The 26,732-nt window shown below is 40.3% G+C and overlaps 1 protein-coding gene across 5 annotated transcripts in view; it reads left to right on the forward strand.

The window, feature by feature from the left end:
• LOC115113443 (PTB domain-containing engulfment adapter protein 1-like) overlaps positions 1 to 26,732 on the forward strand; it is a 182,533-nt gene that overhangs the window by 129,257 nt on the left and 26,544 nt on the right. For all 5 annotated transcript variants that reach the window (XM_029641112.2, XM_065015880.1, XM_065015874.1 and 2 more), the window contains one exon: positions 13,224 to 13,320. In XM_029641112.2, coding sequence (XP_029496972.1) covers positions 13,293 to 13,320 — 28 coding nt within the window. In that variant the 5' untranslated portion in view covers positions 13,224 to 13,292. The remainder of the gene's footprint in view (positions 1 to 13,223; positions 13,321 to 26,732) is intronic.

Genomic DNA, 26,732 nt, shown 5'->3' on the forward strand with positions numbered 1-26,732 from the left:
AAAACGAGTACTATATTGACATAACCTGAAAGGCTGCACAGCAAGCAAGAAGCCACTGCTCCAAAACCGACATAAAAAAGCCAGACTACAGTTTGCAACTGCACATGGGGACAAAGATCGTACTTTTTGGTGACGTGTCCTCTGGTCTGATGAAACAAAAATAGAACTGTTTGGCCATAATGGCCATCGTTATGTTTGGAGGAAAAAGGGGGATTCTTGCAAGCCGAAGAACACCATCCCATCCATGAAGCATGGGGGTGGCAGCATCATGTTGTGGTGGTGCTTTGCTGCAGGAGGGACTTGTGCGCTTCACAAAATAGATGGCATCACGAGGCAGGGAAATTATGTGGATATATTGAAGAAACATCTCAAGACATCAGTCAGGAAGTCAAAGCTTGGTCGCAAATGGGTCCTCCAAATGGACATTGACCCAAAGCATACTTCCAAAGTTGTGGCAAAATGGCTTAAAGACAACAAAGTCAAGGTATTGGAGTGGCCATCACAAAGCCCTGACCGTCAATCCTATATAATTTTTTGGGGCAGAACTGAAAAAGCGTGTGTGAGCAAGGAGGCCTACAAACCTGACTCAGTTACATCAACTTTGTCAGGAGGAATGGGCCAAAATTCACCCAACTTTTTGTGGGAAGCTTGTGGAAGGCTCCTCAAAATGTTTGACCCAAGTTAAACAATTTAAAGGCAATGTTACCAAATACTAATTGAGTGTATGTAAACATCTGACCCACTGGGAATGTGATGAAAGAAATAAAAGATTAAATAAATCACTACTATTTTTCTGACATTTCACGTTCTTAAAATAGATTGGTGATCCTAACTGACCTAAGACAGGGAATTTTTACTAGGATTAAATGTCAGGAATTGTGAAACTGAGTTTAAATATATTTGGCTTCAACTGTGTATGTGTGTGTGTGTGTATATGTATATATATATATATATATATATATGAACACCTTCCACCTCGACCTACTTCCAAAGGAAGTACAAATTATTTCAGGGATCAACCTTAAAAAGCCCCAGTGCAGTAAAAAAATGTGATTTTCCTGTGTTATATATATATATAGGCTTTTTAAGGTTGATCCCTGAAATAATTTGTACTTCCTATGGAAGTAGGTCGAGGTGGAAGGTGTTCTTATAGCTGTGGTCGATAGGGCCTTAAGTCCTGTTGGTTAAGATCAGGAGAGCGAAGCATCAATAGTAGCACTGAAGGGACATTTCCCCTTGAGCATTGTTCTACAGAGTAACGAGTCAGTATGCTCCAATGAGGGATACATGGTTTTCCAAATGTCACGTGCGCGTCACAGAAGAATATTATTTTTTTAAGGCAATTTGTAAAGCTAATGTTTTTTTTTTTCAAACTCCAGATATTGAATGGGGGTTTTTCAATCTGCCACTCGTAAAGTAGGCTAAGAATAATGAACCCTATTAAATCTTCACATGCTTTAGAACATACAACACGGCGCAAAAAGCCGCTTTCATACAATTTTCATCATGGTGACAAAAATAACTGACTTGGTGCCTATTGCTTATTTGTCCTGCATCTTTAGATGTGCAGAAAAGTGACTCCTACCCTGAATTGTGGACCAGGTTTTCTGGCTCTGCATCGCTCTGAGCCGTGGACAAATTCCTTGGCCGTAAATAAGAAAGACAAGATGTCATTTTAAGTGGCAAAACTATTCCGTTTTGGCAGCAGTCAGGATATCCCAATCCACACCCTCTAGCTCATTCCGCTTAAGCTTTTCACCCTGAAGGACATTTTATAGATGGAAAGAAAACCTCTCCCAAAGTCACAATGTGGTTTTAGACCTTTGTTAAATTAAGTTATATATCTGCAGAAAATGTATATGTTTTCTTAATAATTGCATGTCTAAACATTGTCCTAGTATTCTTAGCGACTTATTGTAGGACGAAAAGAGTAGTTTGGTGCTATAGTTCTGTCTAAAATATGGGGTTTTGATAATTTTTCCATTTCCTTTCATAATGGGAAGAAATCATGGTCCTCAGTGGCATGCTGAAGGTTTTACACAATAGTCAGTCAGAGCTGGCATTCCCATGTAGTGACTCAGTTAATATCATAACACTATACTGCAGCTAGCATATATATTAAAGCTAGACTAATTGATGACTAATTAAAGATAGACTAATTGATGCTAAATTGCTAATTTCTGTTCCTGAATTACATCTCTCAACTTGGACAAATAAGACATGGGAATGCTTGCAATTGCTTTTCTGTCATGTCCAAGTATATGAAATAATGTTGTTTATCAATTATTAATACTAAAGCTTTTGACACACTATCCAGCTCACAGTTCACATCGATTAACTTTGAGATTAAGGAGTAAGGAAACATTACTGTTCTTTGCATGGAAACATTCACATGGAGCCCTCAATCACTTTTTGCACATTGTATTATTGTAGAACGGATCACAGTCTCTCAGGTCTGGCTGTCAAATAGCTTAGCATGTTTGGACCTGCTAGGGGCGGCAGGTAGCCTAGCGTTTAGGAGCGTTGGGCCAGTAACCAAAAGGACTCAGGTTCTAATCTCTGGGCCAACAAGGTAAAAAATCTGTTGATGTGCCCTTCAGCAAGACACTTAAACCTAGCTTCTGCTAAGTGACTCAAATGTCAGACTCCTATTTAGCACCACACCCCTCTTTAAAAAGTAGTCCTGAAACATAGTCCTCTTCACAGAGCTAGATGTGTGATCTTTGTCCCCCAAGTGTGAGAGTCATTATTTCCTGAATGTTGCAACGCTCCTCTCCATTATGTCAGTGGATAAAAATGTAATTCCCGAAGTTAGAGTTTGTCTCAACTTATGAAAAGATACAATTCTGGAACTACTGACTTTAGCTGTAAGCATTTAAATCTACAGTATATTCTACATATTATATACAGTGCATTAGGAAAGTATTCAGACCCCTTTACTTTTTCCACATTTTGTTATGTTACAGCCTTATTCTAAAATGGATTAAAACATTTTTTTTATCAATCTACACACAATACCCCATAATGACAGAGCAAAAACAGGTATTTTTACATTTTTGCAAGCTATTTTCAGGTGTCTCCATAGATGTTCGAACATGTTCAAGTCTGGACTCTGGCTGGGCCACTCAAGGACATTCAGAGACTTGTCACTCATTGTCTTGGCTGTTTGCTTAGGTTTGTTGGCCTATTGGAAGGATAACATTCGCCCCAGTCTGAGAACCTGAGCGCTCTGGAGCACGTTTTCATCAAGGATCTCTCTGTACTTTGCTCCGTTCATCTTTCCCTCGATCCTGACTAGTTTCCCAGTCCCTGATGCTGAAAAACATCCCTACAGCATGATGCTGCCACAACCATGCTTGACCATAGGGATGGTGTCAGGTTTCCTCCAGATGTGACGATTGGCATTCAGGCCAAAGAGTTCAATCTTGTTTATCATGCTCTGAGAGTCCTTTAGGTGCCTTTTGGCAAAGTCTGAGCGGGCTGTTATGCCTTTTACTGAGAAGTGGCTTCTGTCTGGCCACTCAACCATAAAGCCCTGGTTGGTGGAATACTGCAGCTTTAGGAAGAGTCTTGGTGGTTCCAAACTTCTTCAATTTAAGAACGATGGACGCCACTACGTTCTTGGGGACCTTCAATTATGCAGGCATTTTTTGGTACCCTTCCCCAGATCTGTGCCTTGACACATTTCTGTCTTGGAGCTCTACAGACAATTCCTTCAGCCTAATGGCTTGGTTTTTTCTCTGATATGCACTGTCAATTGTGGGACCTTATATAGACAGGTGTGTGCCTTTCTAAATCATGTCCAATCAATTAAATTTACCACAGGGGGACTCTAATCAAGTTGTAGAAACATCTGAAGGATGGTTCATGGGAACAGGATGCACCTGAGCTCAATTTCTAGTCTCATAGCAAAATGTCTGAATACTTATCTAAATAAGGTATTTCTGTTTTATTTTTAATACATTTGCAAACATTTCTAATAATGTTTTTGCTTTGTCATTATGAGGCATTGTGTGTAGATTGATGAGGTAAAAAAATCAAGAGTACATTTTAGAGGAAGGCTGTAAAGTAACAAAATTTGGAAAAGGGGAAGGGGTCTGAATACTTTCCAAAGGCACTGTATGCTTTACATATTAGATATTCATATTATATACAGTGTACTTTACATTTGATATATACAGTATAATTTATATATGATTTATACAGTATAATCTACATATTATATATACAGTATGCTCGACATATTATGTACAGTAGACTTTACATATTCTATCTAGTATACTCTTCATAAGATATATACTTTACATATATGTAGTGTATACTGTATATACATAAAGTATACTCTACATATGATATATACAGTATAATATTCATGTGCAGTATACTTTACATATTATATATACAGTATACTTTACAATTATATATATATATATATATACAGTACACTCTACATAGTATATATGCAGTACACTCTACATTGTGTATATATACACTATACTCTACCGTGTGTGTGTGTGTATATGTACAGGGAACTCTACATATTATACAGTACACTGTACATATTATATATAATAAAGTATACTCTACATATTATGTATATAATATACTCCACATTATGTATATGGTATTGTCTACATATTATATATACAGGAAATGCTGCATATTATATATACAGTATAGTCTACATATTCAGAAATGATTCACTCCCCTAGACTTTTTCTACTTTTTGTTTCATTACAAGTTGGGATTAAAATATATTTAATTTGGATTATTTTTTTGTCATATCTACGTAAAATACTCTGTCAAAGTGGAAGATTCGAACATAATAAATGTGTGTTTATCTTGATTACATACAGTACCAGTCAACTTTGGACACACCTACCCATTCCAGGGTTTTTATTTATTTTCACTATGTTCTACTTTGTAGAATAATAGTGAAGACATCAACTATGAAATACCAGATATGGAATCATGTAGTAACCAAAAAATGTTTAAACAAATAAAAATGTATTTTATATTTGAGATTCTTCAAAGTAGCTGCCCTTTGCATAAAACATTTTTTTTAATGCTAGGGGTTGTATTAATTTGGGATCTATCGCATCCCACAAATGTCCCAGACTCTTTTGAATATTTTTTTCTCGCATAAAATAGAATAGGTCGACTTTTGTACCATGGGGGATAGTAGATTGACATGGGCTAGTGCTTTTGCTGTTCGTTAGGCCTACTCATCTTGTTGGCTGACGAAAAGTAAATGTGGACAGTTCATCCAATATCTTCAATATGCACCTCCTGTCTTTGGCATCATTAAATTGAAGACTGTTATTTTTTCAAATCAATTCTCTGTAATTATTACGTGATTAAACTAATCATGTAAGTGTAATCGACTAGGAAGTCGGGAAACCAAGGAAAATCTTCAGATTACAAAGTTAGATATATAACTTTTCAGATATTTTAATATCTGATCAATTAGTCTTCTAATTAATGAATTATTCTATACCTCATGTTAGTTTCATTCCAAACGTCGTAAATTGTTGGTTATCTGCACGAACCCAGCCTTGACTATGAATCATCTGTACATCAATTGTCCTAAACATTTATTTACTAACTAAATAATCACAGAAATACATAAACAATAAAACAGTAGATATGGTTACAAGAAAATGGTAGGTTCCCTAGTGGGCTAAGCCGATATGACTGCTTGGTGGACAAAGGGAAGTGGGGGTGGACTGAGGAGGGCGGGAATTACAAGAGTCACAGTTGATAATTATACTAATTGAATTGCTAATTCCTTTGCACATGAACGCTCACTCATTCGGGAATAATTGCAACCATATATATTTACGCTCAGTGTGTCGTCATGATCTCTGTTGGAATCGTCCGTCTTTCTGATCGTCTCTCTGCTTCCATGAAGTATTTCATGGTTTCATGGTTAGAATGGGTACCTCAGAGTACCATTCAGAAATGTTATAGAATAGATGTTTCGGCGGTTGTCGGTCTTCGCATTCAATGGTACATTATTTATTGCTGCAGACTAGTAATTAGTTTCGAACTGTTGCTCTTATTCTGTCGGGATTGATAGTCTCAGAGTTTAATCATTTGGTGTGGTTAGGAATTCAAAACTCCTTACAACATTAGCTTATACTGAGGTTTTTGTGGTTTCTACTCAAACCTTTGCTCCCTCAGCTGACCGAGGTATGCATGGTCTGAAGGGGTTTCTTCAGGTGTTTTTTTATTATTTGTAACAGCAGAAAATGGCTGTCCCATGAGCCGGATCAATGTCTGTGCTCACTTGGGCGGGCCAATGACTTAGTTAACCTTTGAAGGGAATACAATTCTCTCACATTAACGGTTCAACATCACCTTAAATAATTTCACAAATAGTTGCATATTTACTCATTCATTTTATACAATAATTAGACACCAACCTCATAACAGAGGCTCCTGTATGAACAGAGTTATGGTAATGTGGCTAAATTGTCTTTCATGAGGTCACAACATGAAACAAAACGGACCGGGTCGTAGCTGGCTACTCCACATTCTCCAAAATATGGATATTGTTCAGTTCTCAAGTCCTGTGATGTAGAGGAACTTCCTTTGTTCTACTGTAAAACTCTCTCTCTATACTGCCTGGCCATGAGGAGAGAGTCTCCTCCGGGAATTTACGACCTGAGATAACAGATCCTGGGTGTAGGAGGAGGGGGGGTGGAGAAGAGAAAAACGATCTCGCTATACCCAAAGAGGGCCACGTTATGACAGAGTTGTGTCCCTGATGTGTCTGTCTTAACTTGTAACCTGTACGGAGAGCAGTGTGAGTGAGAGACACTTCGGATTGCGCAGTACTTAGGGAGAAGGGCACAACTGACACTGGCTGCAAAAGGCATGTATGTTTTAGGGTGCATTACGGCCACAAAGGGGATGCTGCCGTGAAATTTGAGGCAATATGAAGTGCTTGTCAAATTGTGAATGAGAGACTATTGGAGTGTGTACAGCCTGTGTGAAAAAAACAAAGCAGAACTCATGCCTTTCAAGTGACTTTTTTCAAATCCTCATTAGTCTCATCATGCAGCCTTACAGTGGCTTGCGAAAGGATTCACCCCACTTGGCATTTTTCCTATTTTGTTGCCTTACAACCTGAAATTAAAATAGATTTTTAGGGGGTTTGTATCATTTGATTTACACAACATGCCTACCACTTTGAAGATGCACATATTCTCTTCTTGTGAAACAAATAGAAATAAGACAAAAAAAACAGAACTTGAGCGTGCATAACAATTCACCCCCCCAAAGTCAATACTTTGTAGAGCCATCTTTTGCAGCAATTACAGCTGCAAGTCTCTTGGGGGTATGTCTCTATACGCTTGGCACATCGAGACACTGTTATTTCTGCCCATTCTTCAAGGCAAAACTGCTCCAGCTCCTTCAATCTGGATGGGTGTAAAGCAACCTTTAAGTCATAGCGCAGATTATCAATTGGATTTAGGTCTGGGCTTTGATTAGGCCATTCCAATACATTTGAAATGTTTCCCCTCAAACCACTTGTTGCTTTAGCAGTATGCTTAGTCATTGTCCTGCCGGAAGGTGAACCTCTGTTCCAGTCTCAAATCTCTGGAAGACTGAAACAGGTTTCCCTCAAGAATATCATTGTATTTAGCGCCAGCCAACATTCCTTCAATTCTGACCAGTGTTCCAGTCCCTGCCGATGAACAACATAGTGTTCTTGGGTGATGAGAGGTGTTGGGTTTGCGCCATCTAGAAGAAAAATAAGTGCACACCTATTTAGGTGAGGTGCTGGCTAGCGGAGTAGAAAACTTGAAAATAAAGGAGAGCCGCACACTCTAGGAGCTCAGATGCAAAAATGTAATATCCAACGTTTCGACAGGCAAGCTGTCTTCATCAGGGTATAATCACAAACACTGCAGGGTGACACACAGGTGTCTGTAATCATGGCCAAGTGTGGCCTAATATCATTGGTGAATTCTCAAATATTAAAATGTCATACAAAGAACAGCATACAAAAAACAAATGGATAGCATCAATCATAAATTCATTTTAGACTACACAAGCTTACAAACAATTACAATGGCAAAAGTCACAATAATCACAAGAATGGCTTCAGATCAAAGTCTATGTTGAGACCGAAGGGAGCAAGGGTCTTTAAATTAATGATCCAGGCAGCCTCTCGTTTTAACAATAAATCATCAAGGTCACCCCCTCTCCTAGGGATGGTGACATGTTCGATGCCAATATAACGCAGAGACTAAATCGAGTGGTTTGCTTGCAAAAAGTGGGCCGCACCGAATGGTGCTACGATGCTCTGAGATATGTACTTTTAATTTGCGCTTTGTTTTACCCACAACATTTTTACCACAAGGACAAGATATAAGATGAATAACACCCTTAGTGGAGCACGTGATGACACCTTTGATTGGGCTCGATTTCCCTGTTTGTGGGTGTTTTGTGGGTGTTTACATTTATAAGTGCCATTGCATTGAGCACAACCATTACACTTGTAGTTTCCATCCAGTAGGGGCGTAAATAGACGTTGTTCAGGAATATCTTGGGGTGGTAAATCAGAGTTTACCAATTGGTCTCTGTGATTTCTGCCCCGTGAGAATACGATCAAGGGAAGGTCCGAGACCACATTACCTAGATTATCATCGGATTTTAGAATGTGCCAATGTTTGTGAACAATTCCCTTAATTTTTTCAGAGCACTTTGAATAGCGGGTAGTTAGAGTTTGCGTTTATGCCAGACAGAGTTTTCCTCGATGGCAAAAAATGCTAAATTTTAGTCTAATCTGACCAGAGTACCTTCTTCCATATGTTTGGGGAGTCTCCCACATGCCTTTTGGTGAACATCAAACGTGTTTGCTTACTTTTGTTCTTTAAGCAATGGCTTTTTTCTATCCACGCTTCCGTAAAGCCCAGCTCCGTGGAGTGTACGGCTTAAGGTGGTCCTATGGACAGATACTCCAATCTCCGCTGTGGACCTTTGCAGCTCCTTCGGGGTTATCGTTGGTCTCTTTGTTGCCTCTCTGATTAATGCCCTCCTTGCCTGGTCTGAGTCTTGGTGGGCGGCCCTCTCTTGGCAGGTTTATTGTGGTGCCGTATTCTTTCCATTTTTTTAAATAATGGATTTAATGCTGCTCTGTGGGATGTTCAAAGTTTCTGATATATTTTTATAACCCAACCCTGATCTGTACTTCTCCACAACTTTGTCCCTGACCTGTTTGGAGCGCTCCTTGGTCTCTGTGGTGCCCCTTGCTTAGTGGTGTTGCAGACTCTGGGGCCTTTCATAACAGGTGTGTATATATACTCAGATCATGTGACACTTAGCACTTTATTTAACTGATATGACTTATGAAGGTAATTGGTTGGACCAGATCTTGTTTAGGGGCTTCAAAGCAAAGAGGATGAATACATATGCACGTACCACTTTTCATTTTTCATTTTTTTAAATTATTTTTTTAACTGCTTTTTTTCCCACTTCACTTCACCAATTTGGGCTGTTTTGTGTATGTCCATGACATGACACCAAGGGGGATGAATACTTTTACAAGGCACTGTACAATATATTAAAAATCAAAACACATAGCCCATCATTTGTAGAACAACTAAAGTTACATGAATAACTGTATATTAAGCATATAGGAGGACCTGTTTCTTTGTTAACCACTCGACACAGAATAGCCGCATGTGCCATCTCCCTCAGATCTGGTTTAACTCAATATCAGGAAGGTGTTCCTAATGTTTGGTTTACTCCGTGTGAATACTTTCTGAAGGCACTGTATCTGTCAGTGTCACAGAAGATGACATGGCACATGTTTAACTGTGCTCTTGGCCTGCTGCAGTGTCATGGTCAATTGTGTGATGCTGTGTCAAATACAAATCATCATATTCAGTATCTGTGTACTGTACATCTACTCGTCGTATGCATTCTCTGTTGAGCATCTGAATAAGGTTTCTATAGCATGTCTGCTGTGAGATCTTCAGTATGACACATTACACACAATGGTCAATGTCGTCCTCATTGCATACAATTCAGAATTGAAGGACTGTAGCCCGATGCTATATTATCCATCTAGAAAGGAAGTTGTCGCCCTTCAGTTGTATCAAAGGGATACATTACAAAGACGGGAGCCTTTTTAATTACTTTTCAATCATATAGACGTTTCAATTCTGTTCTATTGTTTGATTCACAACAGCTCTTATGTCTGGACAATAAAGTCATTTGTATCCTTGGGATTCATCTGAGACATTGTATTTGGTTCCTTAGCAGAATATTTAACAGAATGTGTTTGCTTTAAAGTGTAATGTACGTCCATGAGTAAAACAGTTATATCAGTGCTTCATTCCATTTAAGTTTTGCAGGAGTGGATGTTTTGAACGGAAACATATCGAGGTGTAATAAGGTTGACTCAGAAATGGGTTTCTACCTTTTCCCGAAATCACTGGCTTAGACTGGATTCTATCACCATTTAAGGGACTTCATCAATATCTGGAAGGACGGAGATGAAGAAAGAAGCAGCAACTGTCAAAATAATTGAGTCGACCTATTCTGAGGCAGAACGTATGTATAGTAGCCATCTGTGAGAGTTAAGAACATAGATTTTGGAAATTGGCATTTCAATTTCAATTCGTCACATGCGCTGAATAGAACAGTACATGAATACAATACTAATTTACACATTTCATAACCAACCATTCCCCCCCCTACCCCTCTGTGGGCAATGCAAATAGCCTGTTTAGCCATTTGACTAGATATTCAGGAGTCTTATGATTTGGGGGTAGAAGCTGTTTAGAAGCCTCTTGGACCTAGACGTGGCGCTCTGGTAATGCTTGCCGTGCGGTAGCAGAGAGAACAGTCTATGACTAGGGTGGCTGGAGTCTTTGACAATTTTTAGGGCCTTCCTCTGACACCCCCTGGTATAGAGGTCCTGGATGGCAGGAAGCTTGGCCCCATTCGCACTACCCTCTGTATTGCCTTGCGGTCGGAGGCCGAGCAGTTGCCATACCAGGCAGTGATGCAATCCGTCGGGATGCTCTCGATGGTGCAGCTGTAGAACCTTTTGAGGATCTCAGGACTCATGCCAAATCTTTTCAGTCTCCTGAGGGGGAATAGGTTTTGTCGTGCCCGCTTCACGACTGTCTTGGTGTGCTTGGACCATGTTAGTTTGTTGGTGATGTGGACACCATTTTAAACCTTGCAAAGTTGATGTGCTCTTAATGCTTTGTTGTATAATGTCTTGATTCCTCATTTTCATTCATACGTACTCAGTAAAAAATGTTGTGGAGAGATTGCAAGGTTGCAACAGAACTTTTAAGTTGAGCTTCTCCTCCTTATCGCCATTTACCTTTGGTATTAAAAGTTCTCACTTGGTTGGGATCATCAGCACATGTTCAAAGAGAACATGTATGTACTGTAACCCGATAATGCCTTTACCTATTCACTGTTCATACATGTACGTTCATTCAATGTTCATACATGTACGCTATATCCAGCAGAGTTTAATATGACCGCATTGATCCTCGCTTTATGTGAAAGCTACAACTTTTTCATGACTTTGCTGATATAAGAAGTCTTAAGTTTTGCTGCAATAACTAATCTACTTTGGTTGGATTTATTCGTGCAGCCACCGACAAGCTTTCTCCCAGTTATACTGTAATGCAAGAGATTGTGGCAAAAATAAATACATAATAATGTATGGTTACTACGAAGTCGACCAGCAGTAGTTGATTGATTTTGACCTTTGACCTGTTTTAGTGTGATATATCGACAGTGACCAACAAGTCTAGCCGTCTAAAATACCCAAATGGTCAACTCCCCTACTCAGACGGTAAACGGCTTTAACCCAAAAGTAAACACAAGGTGTTTTGCAGGTGGGCCCAGGTTTTCATCGGTGGATTTTCTGACTTCTTAAACATTGGCTTTCTGTCAGAGGGTGGGTTTCCTAAATCACAGGCTGACATCAAACATCAGGGTTTTTTTCTTCAAATATTCCAGGTTATAGCCTACTACCATGTGCGCTTTGCTGTGCTTATAATGTGAATAAATAGCCTAATCGTTTATTAACATTTTAAGCTAAATGTTCTAAGATGTTGCAACCGCCACATTAAATTAAAATCAATATGCTAAGGGTTGTATTAATTTGGGATCTATCGTATCCCACAACTGTCCCAGATTCTTTGGAATATTTAATTCTCGCACAGAATAGAATAGGTCGACTTTGGTACTATGGGGGATAGTAGATTGACATGGGCTAGTGCTTTTGCTGTTCGTTAGGCCTACTCATCTTGTTGGCTGACGAAAAGTAAATGTGGACAGTTCATCCAATATCTTCAATATGCACCTCAGAATTGGATAAGGACACACACAAGTTGTGTCCCCGATGTGTCTGTCTTAACTTGTAACCTGTACGGAGAGCAGTGTGAGTGAGAGACACTTCGGATTGCGCAGTCCTTAGGGAGAAGAGCACAACTGACACTGGCTGCAAAAGGCATGTATGTTTTAGGGTGCATTACGGCCACAAAGGGGATGCTGCTGTGAAATTTGAGGCAATATGAAGTGCTTGTCAAATTGTGAATGAGAGACTATTGGAGTGTGTACAGCCTGTGTGGAAAAAAACTAAGCAGAATTCATGCCTTTTCAAGTGACTTTTTTCAAATCCTCATTAGTCTCATCATGCAGCCTTACAATGTATTAAAAATCAAAACATATAGCCCAACGTTTGTAGAACAACTAAAGTTACATAAATAACTGTATATTAAGCAGATAGGAGGACCTGTTTCTTTGTTAACTGCTCAACACAGAATAGTCGCATGTGCCATCTCCCTCAGATCGTTTGGAGAAAATTATTTATATTTTTCAGTGTTTAATTGTATTCTTCATACTATTAAATAATTCCACGGAATTATAAACTAATATTGTCTGCTAAATGAACTAGTGTAGCCAACAGCCATTTTGCGTAGCCACATCAGGACCTAACATAAGGACAACTCAGTATGCTACTACATTTTTGTCTTCAGATCATGCTTCTTTTTCATTTATTTTATTTAACCTTTATTTTAATAGGCAAGTCAATTAAGAACTCATTCTTATTTACAATGACGGCCTTACCCCGGCCAAACCCGGGGTAGGCCGCAGGTAGTAACATTTTCCAGATTTAGTTTGTTGAGGGTCTGAGATTTTAAAAGATTCTGAAACGTTTTGTTTTTTCCTTCCAGGTGGAATATTCCAGGTGGAATATTGGCAAATCTACAGGAGGGATCTCAAAGACACTAGGTTTTTCCAGTATGAACCGGGCTTTTAACAGGAAAAAAGGTGAGCACTCATTTAGTTTCTCTTCCCCATCTGTTAAGCAGATTAACATTAAGCCCAGATCTACCTCAGATCAAATCAAATTGTATTTGTCACATACACATGGTTAGTAGATGTTAATACGAGATCATATTACGTCTCATATTATGGCTCAGAGATTTCAAGTAGCCTTTGTTCAATGAGCTACTTGTTATTATACCTGGAGCTAACAGGCGTAATCTACATGAGCACCGTGGTACTGAACATGTCTGACTTGACCGTTGCGGTTTGGCAACAACATCTTGTTGTATTTACCTCCATCTGTCCCACCACTCCAACTCCCGGTTGTCACTAGTTAACACAGACACAAAGTCATAAACCCCACCTATTTCTACAATTTCTCTTCTTAAAAACGTATTTTACATTTAACCTTAACCACAGCCTTAACCACGCGGCTAACCTTATGCCTTACCCTTACCTTAAATTAACCAAAAAGACAGTTTTCATGATAAGTCCAAAGACCATGCTGGACAATTTTGGTGCCCAGGCGGCCCAGGGTTTTCTAGTGATATTTGAGCTTTGTAATTTCCCCCAGCCCTGTCAGACACACAATGAGTAAATAAAGACAGTAATCAAGCTAGACAGACCACTTCTCCTGCTTCCGATTACATTACCTTTTCATGGACAATATTTAAATGCAGCTTGGCTTGAAGGTACTCCAATACTGCCCCTACTGTAATTCTTATTGGGTTTTACTTTCTCAGGAATATAAGTTGATACTTTGTCAATATCATCAACTCAGACTCAGTAGGGTGCGTTTAAGGAGTCTATTGAGAGGTTTGGCATAACAAAGAAGTTATGGCTTCTCAGCTGATGCAGAAAGTAGTCAGTGAAGTGTTCCCCAGGCACAGTGGCTGTTTACCATTCCCTGCCTCTTAGTGATGGGCCCACAAATGCCTCCAAACATACTTGCACCCTGTCCAGTTCTGTGTGATTGTAGAGAACTACAGAGCCATCTGGCATAATAAAGAGGGCATTAAAGTCTTTCAGCAGAGGACAAAGGTTCCTCCGAACCCTCCCCGAACAAAACAGACATTTTACCCCATAGCAACACAGAACACTGGGCTTTTGGAGACAACCATTCATTACCAGAGCATTGCTCATAACTGATAAAGGGCTTGGAAAGAAAATAGAAAAGGGTATCAGTGTTTTCCATAAGCGCTGGCCGTCGGCTTAATAGCCAATAACACGCTACTGTTCCACTTCATTAATTAACTAGGCTTCTTTTAATTTTGAAGTTTCAATTCGTTAGTCATGAAAGTGAGTGTAGCCTTCTCCCGCTAGAACGAATGATATGCATGTTCTAGTGATCTGTTGATAGAACAGGCGCCTGTCAGTCACAAAGCTAGAAATAATAGGGGCAGAGTACTGGTTTGTTGTTCTGTCCTACCTCTCGGTACCTGTGTTATTTTAGTGCTCTCTGGTTGGCTGCAGTCAAAATTATTTTAATGGGATAGGGAGAGCATCACCGGTGAGTTTGAAGTTAGGGGAAGCAAAAATATATATACAGTGGGGCAAAAAAGTATGTAGTCAGCCACCAATTGTGCAAGTTCTCCCAATTAAAAAGATGAGAGGCCTGTACTTTTCATCATAGGTACACTTCAACTATGACAGACAAAATGAGAAAAAAAATCCAGAAAATCGCATTGTAGGATTTTTAATGAACTTATTTTCAAATTATTGTGAAAAATAAGTATTTGGTCACCTAAAAACAAGCAAGATTTCTGGCTCTCACAGACCTGTAACTTCTTCTTTAAGAGGCTCCTCTGTCCTCCACTCGTTACCTGTATTAATGGCACCTGTTTGAACTTGTTATCAGTATAAAAGACACCTGTCCACAACCTCAATCAGTCACACTCCAAACTCCACTATGGCCAAGACCAAAGAGCTGTCAAAGTACACCAGAAACAAAATTGTAGACCTGCACTAGGCTGGGAAGACTGAATCTGCAATAGGTAAGCAGCTTGGTTTGAAGAAATCAACTGTGGGAGCAATTATTAGGAAATAGAAGACCTACAAGACCACTGATAATCTCCCTCAATCTGGGGCTCCACGCAAGATCTCACCCCGTGGGGTCAAAATGATCACAAGAACGGTGAGCAAAAATACCAGAGCCACAACCCTGCAGTGCCAGATGTGTCCCCCTGCTTAAGCCAGGCCCGTCTGAAGTTTGCTAAAGAGCATTTGGATGATCCAGAAGAAGATTGGGAGAATGTCATATGGTCAGATGAAACCAAAATATAACTTTTTGGTAAAAACTCAACTCGTCGTGTTTGGAGGACAAAGAATGCTGAGTTGCATCCAAAGAACACCATACCTACTGTGAAGCATGGGGGTGGAAACATCATGCTTTGGGGCTGTTTTTCTGCAAAGGGACCAGGACGACTGATCCGTGTAAAGGAAAGAATGAATGGGGCCATGTATCGTGAGATTTTGAGTGAAAACCTCCCTCCATCAGCAAGGGCATTGAAGATTAAATCGTGGCTGGGTCTTTCAGCATGACAATGATCCCAAACACACCGCCCGGGCAACGAAGTAGTGGCTTCCTAAGAAGCATTTCAAGGTCCTGGAGTGGCCTAGCCAGTCTCTAGATCTCAACCCCATACAAAATCTTTGGAGGGAGTTGAAAGTCCGTGTTGCCCAGCAACAGCCCCAAACCATCACTGCTCTAGAGGAGATCTGCATGGAGGAATGGGCCAAAATACCAGCAACGGTGTGTGAACCTTGTGAAGACTTACAGAAAACGTTTGACCTCTGACATTGCCAACAAAGGGTATATAACAAAGTATTGAGATAAACTTTTGTTATTGACCAAATACTTATTTTCCACCATAATTTGCAAATAAATTCATTAAAAATCCTACAATGTGATTTTCTGGATTTTTTTTCTCATTTTGTCTGTCATAGTGTAGCTATGATGAAAATTACAGGCCTCTCTCGTCTTTTTAAGTGGGAGAACTTGCACAATTAGTGGCTGACTAAATGCCTTTTTGCCGCACTGTAGGCTTATTTTAGAGGATTTTCACTGACCGCTGCAAAGCAACAGTCATCTATTTGATAACACACTCTGCCCAAATTGCGCGCTTCCCGACTGTAGTTTATACCCAGGCCTTGTCGTTTAAAAAAATGACAGCTATTTCTTTGAAAGACTGTAATGGTCCTAAGTGGCTAAATCATGCTCTCTTGTGTAAGTTTATTTTTTAAGGATTATATTTATCTTTGTGTAGACATGAGTAATTATGTAGTTTTGCCAAGTTCAATTCAATGTACTTTAGGGGAAGCACGACTGTGCAAATTTATACATTTGGTGTGGTTATTAAAAGCCGCCTGTTGAGATTTAATGGTTTAGCACAGATTCTTCCCTGGTACTTTTCTTCCTTTTGAGATTGATGAATTAGCGTTACCATTTCTAGTGGCATTTGAGCAAAGTTGTTGCATTTTTGAGAAAAAACTATTCTAACTTCTTACACATTCCTCCAACTTGTATTTATTAATTTGGACTGATGCCAAAATGTGATTGAAAAATCAGGAGGACAAACAAAATACTGTTCCTCATTCTGCAAGGGGAAGAACAAATCACCAGTTATTTGTCTGGTCGGTCTGACTACAAGCTGAGCAAAAACATTTGTCTGATACACTATATATACAAAAGTATATGTGGACACCCCTTCAAATGAGTGGATTCGGCTATTTCAGCCACACCCATTGCTGACAACTGTAGACAATCGAGTCAATGCCATGCAAACTCCATAGACAAACATTGGAGGTAGAATAGCCTTACTGAGGAGCTCTGTGACTTTCAACATGGCACTGTCATAGAATGCAACTATTCCAATAAGTCACTTTGTAAAATGTCTGCCCTGTTAGAGCTGCCTCGGTCAACTGTATGTGCTGTTATTGTGAAGTGGAAACGTCTAGGAGCAACAACGACTCAGCCGTGAAGTGGTAGGCCACACAAGCTCACAGAACGAGACCACCAAGTGCTGAAGTGCGTAGCACGTAAATATCGTGTGTGCAAAGTTGCAACACTCACTACCAAGTTCCAAACTACTGCTGGAAGTAATGTCAGCACAATAAGCTAGGCTACCCTTTGGCGGCTGGGTAGCCTAGTGGTTAGAGCTTTGGGCTAGTAACCGAAATGTTGCAAGTTCGAATACCCGAGCTGACAAGGTACAAATCTGTCGTTCTTCCCCTGAACAAGGCAGTTAACGCACTGTCCTAGGCCATCATTGAAAATAAGAATTTGTTCTTAACTGACTTGCCTAGTAAAATAAAAAATAACTGTTTGTTGTGAGCTTCATGAATGGCTGAGCAGCTGCACACAAGCCTAAGATCACCGTGCTCAATGCCAAGCATCGGCTGGAGTGGTGTAAAGCTCGCCACCATTGGACTCTGGAGCAGTAGAAATGCGTTCTTTGTAGTGATGAATCACGTTTCAACATCTGGCAATCCGACAGATGAATCTGGGTTTGGCGGATGCCAGGAGAACGCTACCTGCCCGAATGTATAGTGCCAACTGTAAAGTTTGGAGAAGGAATAATGGTCTGTGGCTGTTTTTCATGGTTTGTGTTAGGCCCTTTTTAGTTCCAGTGACGTGACATCTTAACATTATAGCATACATTCTAGACGATACTGTGCTTCCAACTTTGTGGCAACAGTTTGGCTAAGGCCCTTTCCGGTTTCAGCATGACAATGCCCCCATGCACAACGTGAGGTCCATACAGAAACTGTTTATCGAGATTGGTGTGGAAGAAATTGAATGGCCTGCACAGTGCCCTGACCTAAACCCCATCAAACACCTTTGGGATGAATTGGAACGCCAACTGCGAGCCAGGCCTAATCGCCCAACATCAGTGCCTGACCTCACTAATGGCTGAATGAAGCAAATCCCCACAGAAATGTTCCAACATCTAGTGGAAAGCCTTCCTAGAATAGTGCAGAATGTTGTAGCAGCAAAGGGGGGGACCAACTCCGTATTAATGCTCATGAGTTTTGAATGAGATGTTCGACAAGCAGGTGTCCACCTACACTACAAAAAGTATCTTGCTTTCCGATAAGGCGTTGATGGATACCCATTCAATTGCTGATGTCTTCTTTTCGTATTTCCTTGAGGAATTAAATAAAAATCTTAATGTCACCTCTGTTAGTAAAATAAGAACATAATCCTATCCCTCTGGTAGAAATAATCTGGTTTTCTGTCCCATCATCCATTGAATGTAATTTATCTGCCAAAATCTGTTTTTAATTTCACACTAAATTTGAATGCAATTATCTCTGAAATTCTTCAGTCTGCTACACAGTGGCTTGCGTAAGTGTTCATCCCTTGGAATTTTTCCTATTATGTTGCCTTAACCTGGGGGTTTGTATCATTTGACTTACACAACATGCCTACCACTTTGAAGATACAAAATATGTTTTATGTTGAGTGTTGCTTTACCAGTATGCTTAGGGTCATGGTCCTGATGGAAGGTGAACCTCCGTTTGTCTCAAATCTCTGGAAGACTGAAACAGGTTTCCCTCAAGAATTTCCCTGTATTTAACGCCATCCATAATTTCTTCAATTCTGTCCCGTGTCCCAGTCCCTGTCGATGAAAAACATCCCCTCAGCAGGATGCTGCCACCACCATGCTTCACTGTGGGGATGGTATTCTCGGGGTGATGAGAGGTGTTGGGTTTGCGCCAGACATAGCGTTCTCCTTGATGGCCAAAAAGCTAAATTTTAGTCTCATCTGACCAGAGTACCTCATTCCATATGTTTGGGGAGTCTCCCAAATACCTTTCGGTGGAACCCCAAATGTGTTTGCTTATTTTTTTTCTTTACGCAATGGCTTTTTTCTTGTATCTCTTCCGTAAAGCCCGGCTCCATGGAGTGTACGGCTTAAAGTGGTCCTATGGACAAATACTCCCATCTCCGCTCTCTGGATTGCAGGAAACTTGGCCCCAGTGATGTATTGGGCCATTCGCACTACCCTCTGTAGCGCTTTACGGTCAGATGCTGAGCAGTTGCCATACCAGCCGGTGATGCAACTGGTCAGGATGCTTTCAATGGTGCAGCTGTAGAACATTTTGAGGAGCTGGGGATCCATGTCAAATCTTTTTAGTCTCCTGAGGGGAAAAAATGTCATGACTGTCTTGGTGTGTTTGGACCATGATTGATCGTTGGTGATGTGGACACCAAGGAACTTGAAGCTCTCGACCCGCTCCACTACAGCGCCATTGATGTTAATGGGTGCCTGTTCAGCCCTTCCTTTTCCTGTAGTCCACAATTAGCTCCTTTGTCTCGCTCCCATTGAGGGAGAGGTTGTTCTCCTGGCACCACACTGACAGTTATCTGACCACCTGCCTGTTAGCTGTCTCATAGTTGTCGGTGATTATGCCTACCACTGTTGTGTCATCAGCAAACGAAATGATTGTGTTGGAGTCGTGTTTGGCCACGAAGTCATGGGTGGACAGGGAGTACAGGAGGGACTAAGTACACACCCATGAGTGGTCCCAGTGTTGAGGATCAGCATGGCAGGCATAAAAGGTTTACCACCTGGGGGCAGCCCGTCAGGAAGTCCAGGATCCAGTTGCAGAGGGAGGAGTTTAGTCCCTGTGTCCTTAGTGCCCATGAAGCTCATCACTAAGCTATCGTGTTGAACACTGAGCTGTAGTCAATTAACAGCATTCTCACATAAGTGTTCCTTTTGTCCAGGGCTGAAAGGGCAGTGTGGAGTGTGATTTGTGATTGCATCATCTGTTGAGGCGGTTTGCGTCCTGTGTAAGCCATGGCCAGGCTTTCAAAACACTTATGGCTACCGACGCGAGTGCTACAGGGCGGTAATCATTTAGGCAGTTTACCTTCGCTTCCTTAGGCACTGGGACTATGGTGGTCTGCTTAAAACAAACATGTTGTTATTACAAACTCAGTCAGTTAAAGGTTGAAAAATGTCAGTTTAGACACTTGCCAGATGGTCCCTGCCTGTTTTGAGTACACGTCCTTGTAGTCCATCAGGCCTTTGTGTCTTTGTGAATATTGACCTGTTTTAAAGGTCTTTCTCACATCGGCCACCAAGAGTGTTATCACACAGTCATCCATAACAGCTGGTGCTCTCGTGCATGCTTCAGTGTTGCTTGCTTAGAAGCGAGCATAAAAGGCATTTAAAGGTGGTCTAGATTGTTTTTCCCTCTGTTTGCACATGTGACATGCTGGTAAAAATGTTGTAAAGCTTTTTAAGATTTTAAGTTTACCTCCATTAAAGTCCCCGGCCACTAGGAGCGCCGCTTCTGGGTGAGCATTTTCTTGTTGGCTCATGGCCGTATAGAGTTGGTTGAGTGCGGTCTTAATGCCAGAATCGGTCTGTGGTAGTAAATAGACAGCTACGAATAATATAGATGAGAACTCTATTGGTAGGTAGTGTGGTCTACAGCTTATTATATGGTTCTCTACCTCAGGCGAGCAATACCTCTCGACTTCTTTAATATTGGACATCGTACACCAGCTGCAATTGACAATAAGACACACACCCCCACCGCTCGTCTTACCAGACGTAGGATCTCTGTTCTGCCGGTGCATTGAAAATCCCTCCAGCTCTATATTATCCTTGTCATAGTTCAGCCACGACTCGGTGAAACATAAGATATTACAGTTCTTAATGTCCCTTTGGTAGGATAATTGTAATCATAGGTCATACATTTTAACTTCCAATGATTGCATGTTAGCAAGTAGAATTGATGGCAGTGGGAGTATACACGCTCGCCTACGGATTCTCAAAAGGCAGCCCGATCTGCGTCCTCTTTTCCTCTGTCTTTTCTTCTCGCAAATGAAGGGAGATCTGGGCCTGTTCCCAGGAGAACAGTATATCTTTCTCGCCGGACCCGTTAAAGGAAAATCTTCTTCCAGTTCGTGGTAAGTAATCCCAGTTCTGATGTCCAGAAATTATTTTCAGTCATAGCAGCGTAGCAGCAACATTATGTACAAAATAAGTTCAAAAATAAGTTACAAACAACGCAAACAAAACAAAACAAAATAGCACAATTGGTTATGGGCATGTAAAACGTCAGCCATCCTCTTCGGCGCCGTCTTTGGGCGGTATGATGTTATGATGATGTGGGAATGTTAAGTGAAAGACAAAGTGCTGTATAGTCTGACAGGGTAGTAATGACAGACACTATACTGTACAGTCTTACAGGGCAGTAATGACAGACACTATACTGTACATTCTTACAGGGCAGTAATGACAGACACTATACTGTACAGTCTTACAGGGCAGTAATGACAGACACTCTACTGTACATTCTTACAGGGCAGTAATGACAGACGCTATACTGTACAGTCTTACAGGGCAGTAATGACAGACACTCTACTGTACATTCTTACAGGGCAGTAATGACAGACACTATACTGTACAGTCTTACAGGGCAGTAATGACAGACACTATACTGTACATTCTTACAGGGCAGTAATGACAGACAATATACTGTACAGTCTTACAGGGCAGTAATGACAGACACTCTACTGTACATTCTTACAGGACAGTAATGACAGACGCTATACTGTACAGTCTTACAGGGCAGTAATGACAGACACTCTACTGTACATTCTTACAGGGCAGTAATGACAGACACTCTACTGTACATTCTTACAGGGCAGTAATGACAGACACTATACTGTACAGGCTTACAGGGCAGTAATGACAGAGACAGTACTGTACATCCTTGTAACAGTGAACAACAACATGTATTTGGATGTAGTGCATACGCACTCGTGCGCACAGACAGACGAATGTTTCCATAGAAAGGGTACATAATGTACAAAGTGTAACTCGTAAAAAACTAACATGTCAGAAAACACACTTTTAAATGTTTATCGTAGATACTGTGAATGGAGCAATTTTGATCCTGATTCCAAATGCTATCCTGGAATTGATCTCAGTTTGTTCAATGAGTAACAATGAATACAATGTGAGTGTTAGGTTAAAAAGTCTGTCGATGTGCCCTTGAACAAGGCTCTTAACCCCAATTGCTCCTGTAAGTCACTCTGGACAAGAGCTTCTGCTGAAATGTAAAAATGTACACTAGCGATAATCCAGGGTGATACTGTAAATCCATTTTTAATGCCCTCTCTTTGTAATTTGGAGATCAACAGATGAACTCACTCATGTGGAAAATTTGATTCAGAGGTAACAAAAGGCTTTTTAATTTATCTGGACCATGTTGGCAGCTCATCTCCAGACAAACTGTAAAACAACGTATCAGAGGTGTTAAACTGAACTTAGCTTAACTCCTCTGACCAGCAGGCAAATGAGGCAGCTGGACAAATAGTACAGGGACATGTGCCTTGTAACAATGATAGACACCTAGCAATTTTATGGGGATGGAAGATTGTACTAAATGTCTTTAGGGCCTGTTACTGTAAGTTCCATATATGGAACATAGTGTATATTAATGACATTCATCTACACGTATACAGAGGTTATATACAAAAGAAAAACAGAGCTGTTCCCTGTGAAATATTTGGGGTCATCATTTATATAGCTACTGTCTTCCGAAAAGCTGCATTCTCTTTGACAGGGAAATGATTTATGAGTATTTCTCTGCTAATGGTTCCTGCAAAGGGCACTGCCTTAATGTCATTTTAACACTTGTGAATGTTACCTAGCCTATGACATTTCCCCTAGCTGTAGATGTGAACCACTGCTTGCATGGCTGCTTTGCCCAGCAAACAGACGCATTGACGTGACGAAGAGTTTGCATACCAAGCAATCTCATTGTCGGCTTTGACTTGAGGTAATTTACTGCATTGAACAACCTTATCGAAGCATTTGTTCTGCAATCACCGTACCTACAGTGTACTCTCATCTAGGTTTAAGCTTACAAGGCATTAGAGACTGTTGCTGTCCTATGTACAATACATAGTCCATGAACACTGGTCATTTAAAAAAATGTCTACATACTGTTTTATCCACTTCATATGTTTATGTACTGCATTCTAGTCAAGGCTCATCCTATTTAACTACTGACGTACACACCTTTTCTAATTATATACTCCCTCCATACTGTGTGTATGTATGTATGTATGTATGTATGTATGTAATGTAATGTAATGTATGTATATTTTACCACGGTCAAAAGTTTGGGGTCACTTAGAAATGTCCTTGTATTTGAAAGAAAAGCATTTTTTTTTTGCTCATTTAAAATAACATCAACTTGATCAGAAATAGTGTAGACATTGTCAATGTTGTAAATTACTATTGTAGCTGGAAACTGCAGATTCTTTATGGAATATCTACATAGGCGTACAGAGGCCCATTATCAGCAATCATCACTCCTGTGTTAAAGGTGCTAATTGACCCTTTTGCAATTATGTCAGCACAGCTGAAAACTGATGTTATGATTAAAGAAGCAATAAAACTGGCCATCTTTAGACTAGTTGAGTATCTGGAGCATCAGCATTTGTGGGTTCGATTACAGGCTCAAAATGACCAGAAACAAAGACTTTCTTCTGAAACTCGTCATTCTATTCTTGTTCTGAGAAATTAAGGCTATTCCATGTGAGAAATTGCCAAGAAACGGAAGATCTTGTACAACGCAGTGTACTCCTCCCTTCACAGAACAGGGCAAACGGGCTCTAACCAGAATAGAAAGAGGATCGGGAGGCCCCGGTGCACAACTGAGCAAGAGGACAAGTACATTAGGGTTAGTTTGATAAACAGACGCCTCACAAGTCCTCAACTGGCAGCTTCATTATATAGTACCCGCAAAACACCAGTCTCAACGTCAACAGTAAAGAGGCGACTTCGGGATGCTTGCCTTCTAGGCAAGTTCCTCTGTCCAGTGTTGGTGTTCTTTTGCCCATTTTAATTTTTTATTTTTATTGGCCAGTCTGAGATGTGGCTTTTTCTTTGCAACTCTGCCTAAAAGGCCAGCAACCTGGAGTCTCCTCTTCACTGTTGACGTTGAGACTGGTGTTTTGCGGGTACTATCTAATGAAGCTGCCAGTTGAGGACTTGTGAGGCGTCTGTTTATCAAACTAGACACTCTAATGTACTTGTCCTCTTGCTCAGTTATGCACCAGGGCCTCCCATTCTTTTCTAATCTGGTTTGAGCCAGGTTGCGCTGTTCTGTGACTTTATTTTGACTCCCCCTTTGTTTAGGGACACATTGTTCCATTTCTGTTTGTCACATGTCTGTGGAACTTGTTCAGTTTGATGGGAAATTATGTAAATATATCACTAGCCACTTTAAACAATGCTACCTAATATAATGTTTACATACCCTACATTAGTCATCTCATATGCATACGTATATACTGTACTCTATATCATCTACTGCATCTTTATGTAATACATGTATCACTAGCCACTTTAACTATGCCACTTTGTTTACATACTCATCTCATATGTATATACTGTACTCGATACCATCTACTGCATCTTGCCTATGCCGCTCTGTACCATCACTCATTCATATATCTTTATGTACATATTCTTTATCCCCTTACACTTGTGTGTATAAGACAGTAGTTTTGGAATTGTTAGTTAGATTACTTGTTGGTTATTACTGCATTGTCGGAACTAGAAGCACAAGCATTTCGCTACACTCGCATTAACATCTGCTAACCATGTGTATGTGAGAAATAAAATTTGATTTGAGTTTGTCTCAGTTGTTGAATCTTGTTATGTTCATACAAATATTTACACATGTTAAGTTTGCTGAAAATAAATGTAGTTGACAGTGAGAGAACGTTTATTTTTCAGCTGAGTTTATACTTATACTTTTATTCTGAACCTTGCTAGTTCTAATAATTCTATATTTCTTAATTCCTTTATTTTATTTGTGGGGATTTGGGTGTTGTTAGCATTTTGTGTACATGACCAATCACCATTTTATTTGATTGAGCAATTAGCAGTGGTGCTCTTGTCAGTTTGACCTTTGAGTTGTCCTCTGGAAGTAGGTGGAGTAACCTTTTGGGATAGTTGTAAGGCATCACTCTTGTAGCATCAATAAAGGTTGAACATTTCTTGAAAATAGGATTTAAAAACGGCCTTGAGATGGGTGCAACATAAAATGGGAAACCCATCATCGACTGTTCAGGCAAAATTCTTTACGGTCATCAGTTTCCTCATTACCCTAAAGGTGATGACTGTTGGAAATATTAAGTGCTATGGAACACAAGAACAGTCCCCACTCCCCACTCTATTCACTGGAGTCCTATTCACTGGCATTAACGAAGAAAACTCCCCTCGTTGTATTGCATTGTGTCGGAAGAGATTGTTGGAGAAGATCCATTGTATTTTCTTTTACCCTTAATGATAAACCATTTGTGTCCGTCCACTTCATCTAATTAAAAAACGGATATCTGGAGTACGGACATCTAAATACTGCTGGAGGTATTTTAGACTTCAGTCCTCCGGGGCCTATTGATTGATCCAACAAAACTCTGAATTAGACAAATGTGAGATTAATTGGCCATTGTTTTCCTGTAAGGGCCCAGTTCCGGTGATGGCTACTGTCCAGCCTGGCCCATGGGAACATTAGCTGTGTAATTCATTACAGTGAATGGGTGAGATAATGAGCTCAGACTTGGACTTGGTCTGTCTGGAACTTCTGATGGCTTTACTACTAACTGTGGTTCTAAGTTCACACAAAGCACTAGCTTTGATGTTCTAGTATTGTTTGATAACTTTCAAATACTAATATATACTAATATGTTTGAGTGTGTCTGGAGTGTGAAATTGGTTTGGTTTGTACTGTTGGGACTATTACATTGGTGTCACTGTGGGAGGCAAACTCAATAAAGCACAACAAAAATGGTTTTGAAAGAAAACAGATGTGTATTATTTGCATCATGTCTTTGTGTTCTGCTTTATAAACGGGGTGTTCGAGCCCTGAATACTGATTGGCTGAGAAACGTGGTATGTCAGACGATATACCACTGGTATGACAAACCATTTATTTTAACTGCTCTAATTACATTGGTCAGCAGTTTATAATAGCAATAAGGTAACTTGGGGGGTTTGTGGTATATGGGCAATATACCATGGCTAAGGGCTGTATCCAGGCACTCCGTGTTGTGCCTAAGAACAGCCCTTAATTAAATGTAAGCTATGTAGTGTATATGTTCAGAACCAGTCTGTCTTTAGTAGTAGTGAAGCACTGAGATGCATCGTCTCCATCAGGCACCTCTTTCAACATGACAGGTGACCCTAAAGCTGTCACTGAGTTAGACTGCTGAGGAAACGCGCCACACAAGCTGACCTTCAGTCTCTCAGATGCATCCTCTCACGCCCATGCCACTTTATTTACGCCGTCTAATATTTTATGCCCCGGTGCCAGTCCATTATTTTAGTGACTTTACAGTCCACCTTTTAACGTTTATATAAGGTGGGCACGGA

The sequence above is a fragment of the Oncorhynchus nerka genome, linkage group LG3, assembly GCF_034236695.1.
Source record: "Oncorhynchus nerka isolate Pitt River linkage group LG3, Oner_Uvic_2.0, whole genome shotgun sequence".
NCBI classification, from domain to species: Eukaryota; Metazoa; Chordata; class Actinopteri; order Salmoniformes; family Salmonidae; genus Oncorhynchus; species Oncorhynchus nerka.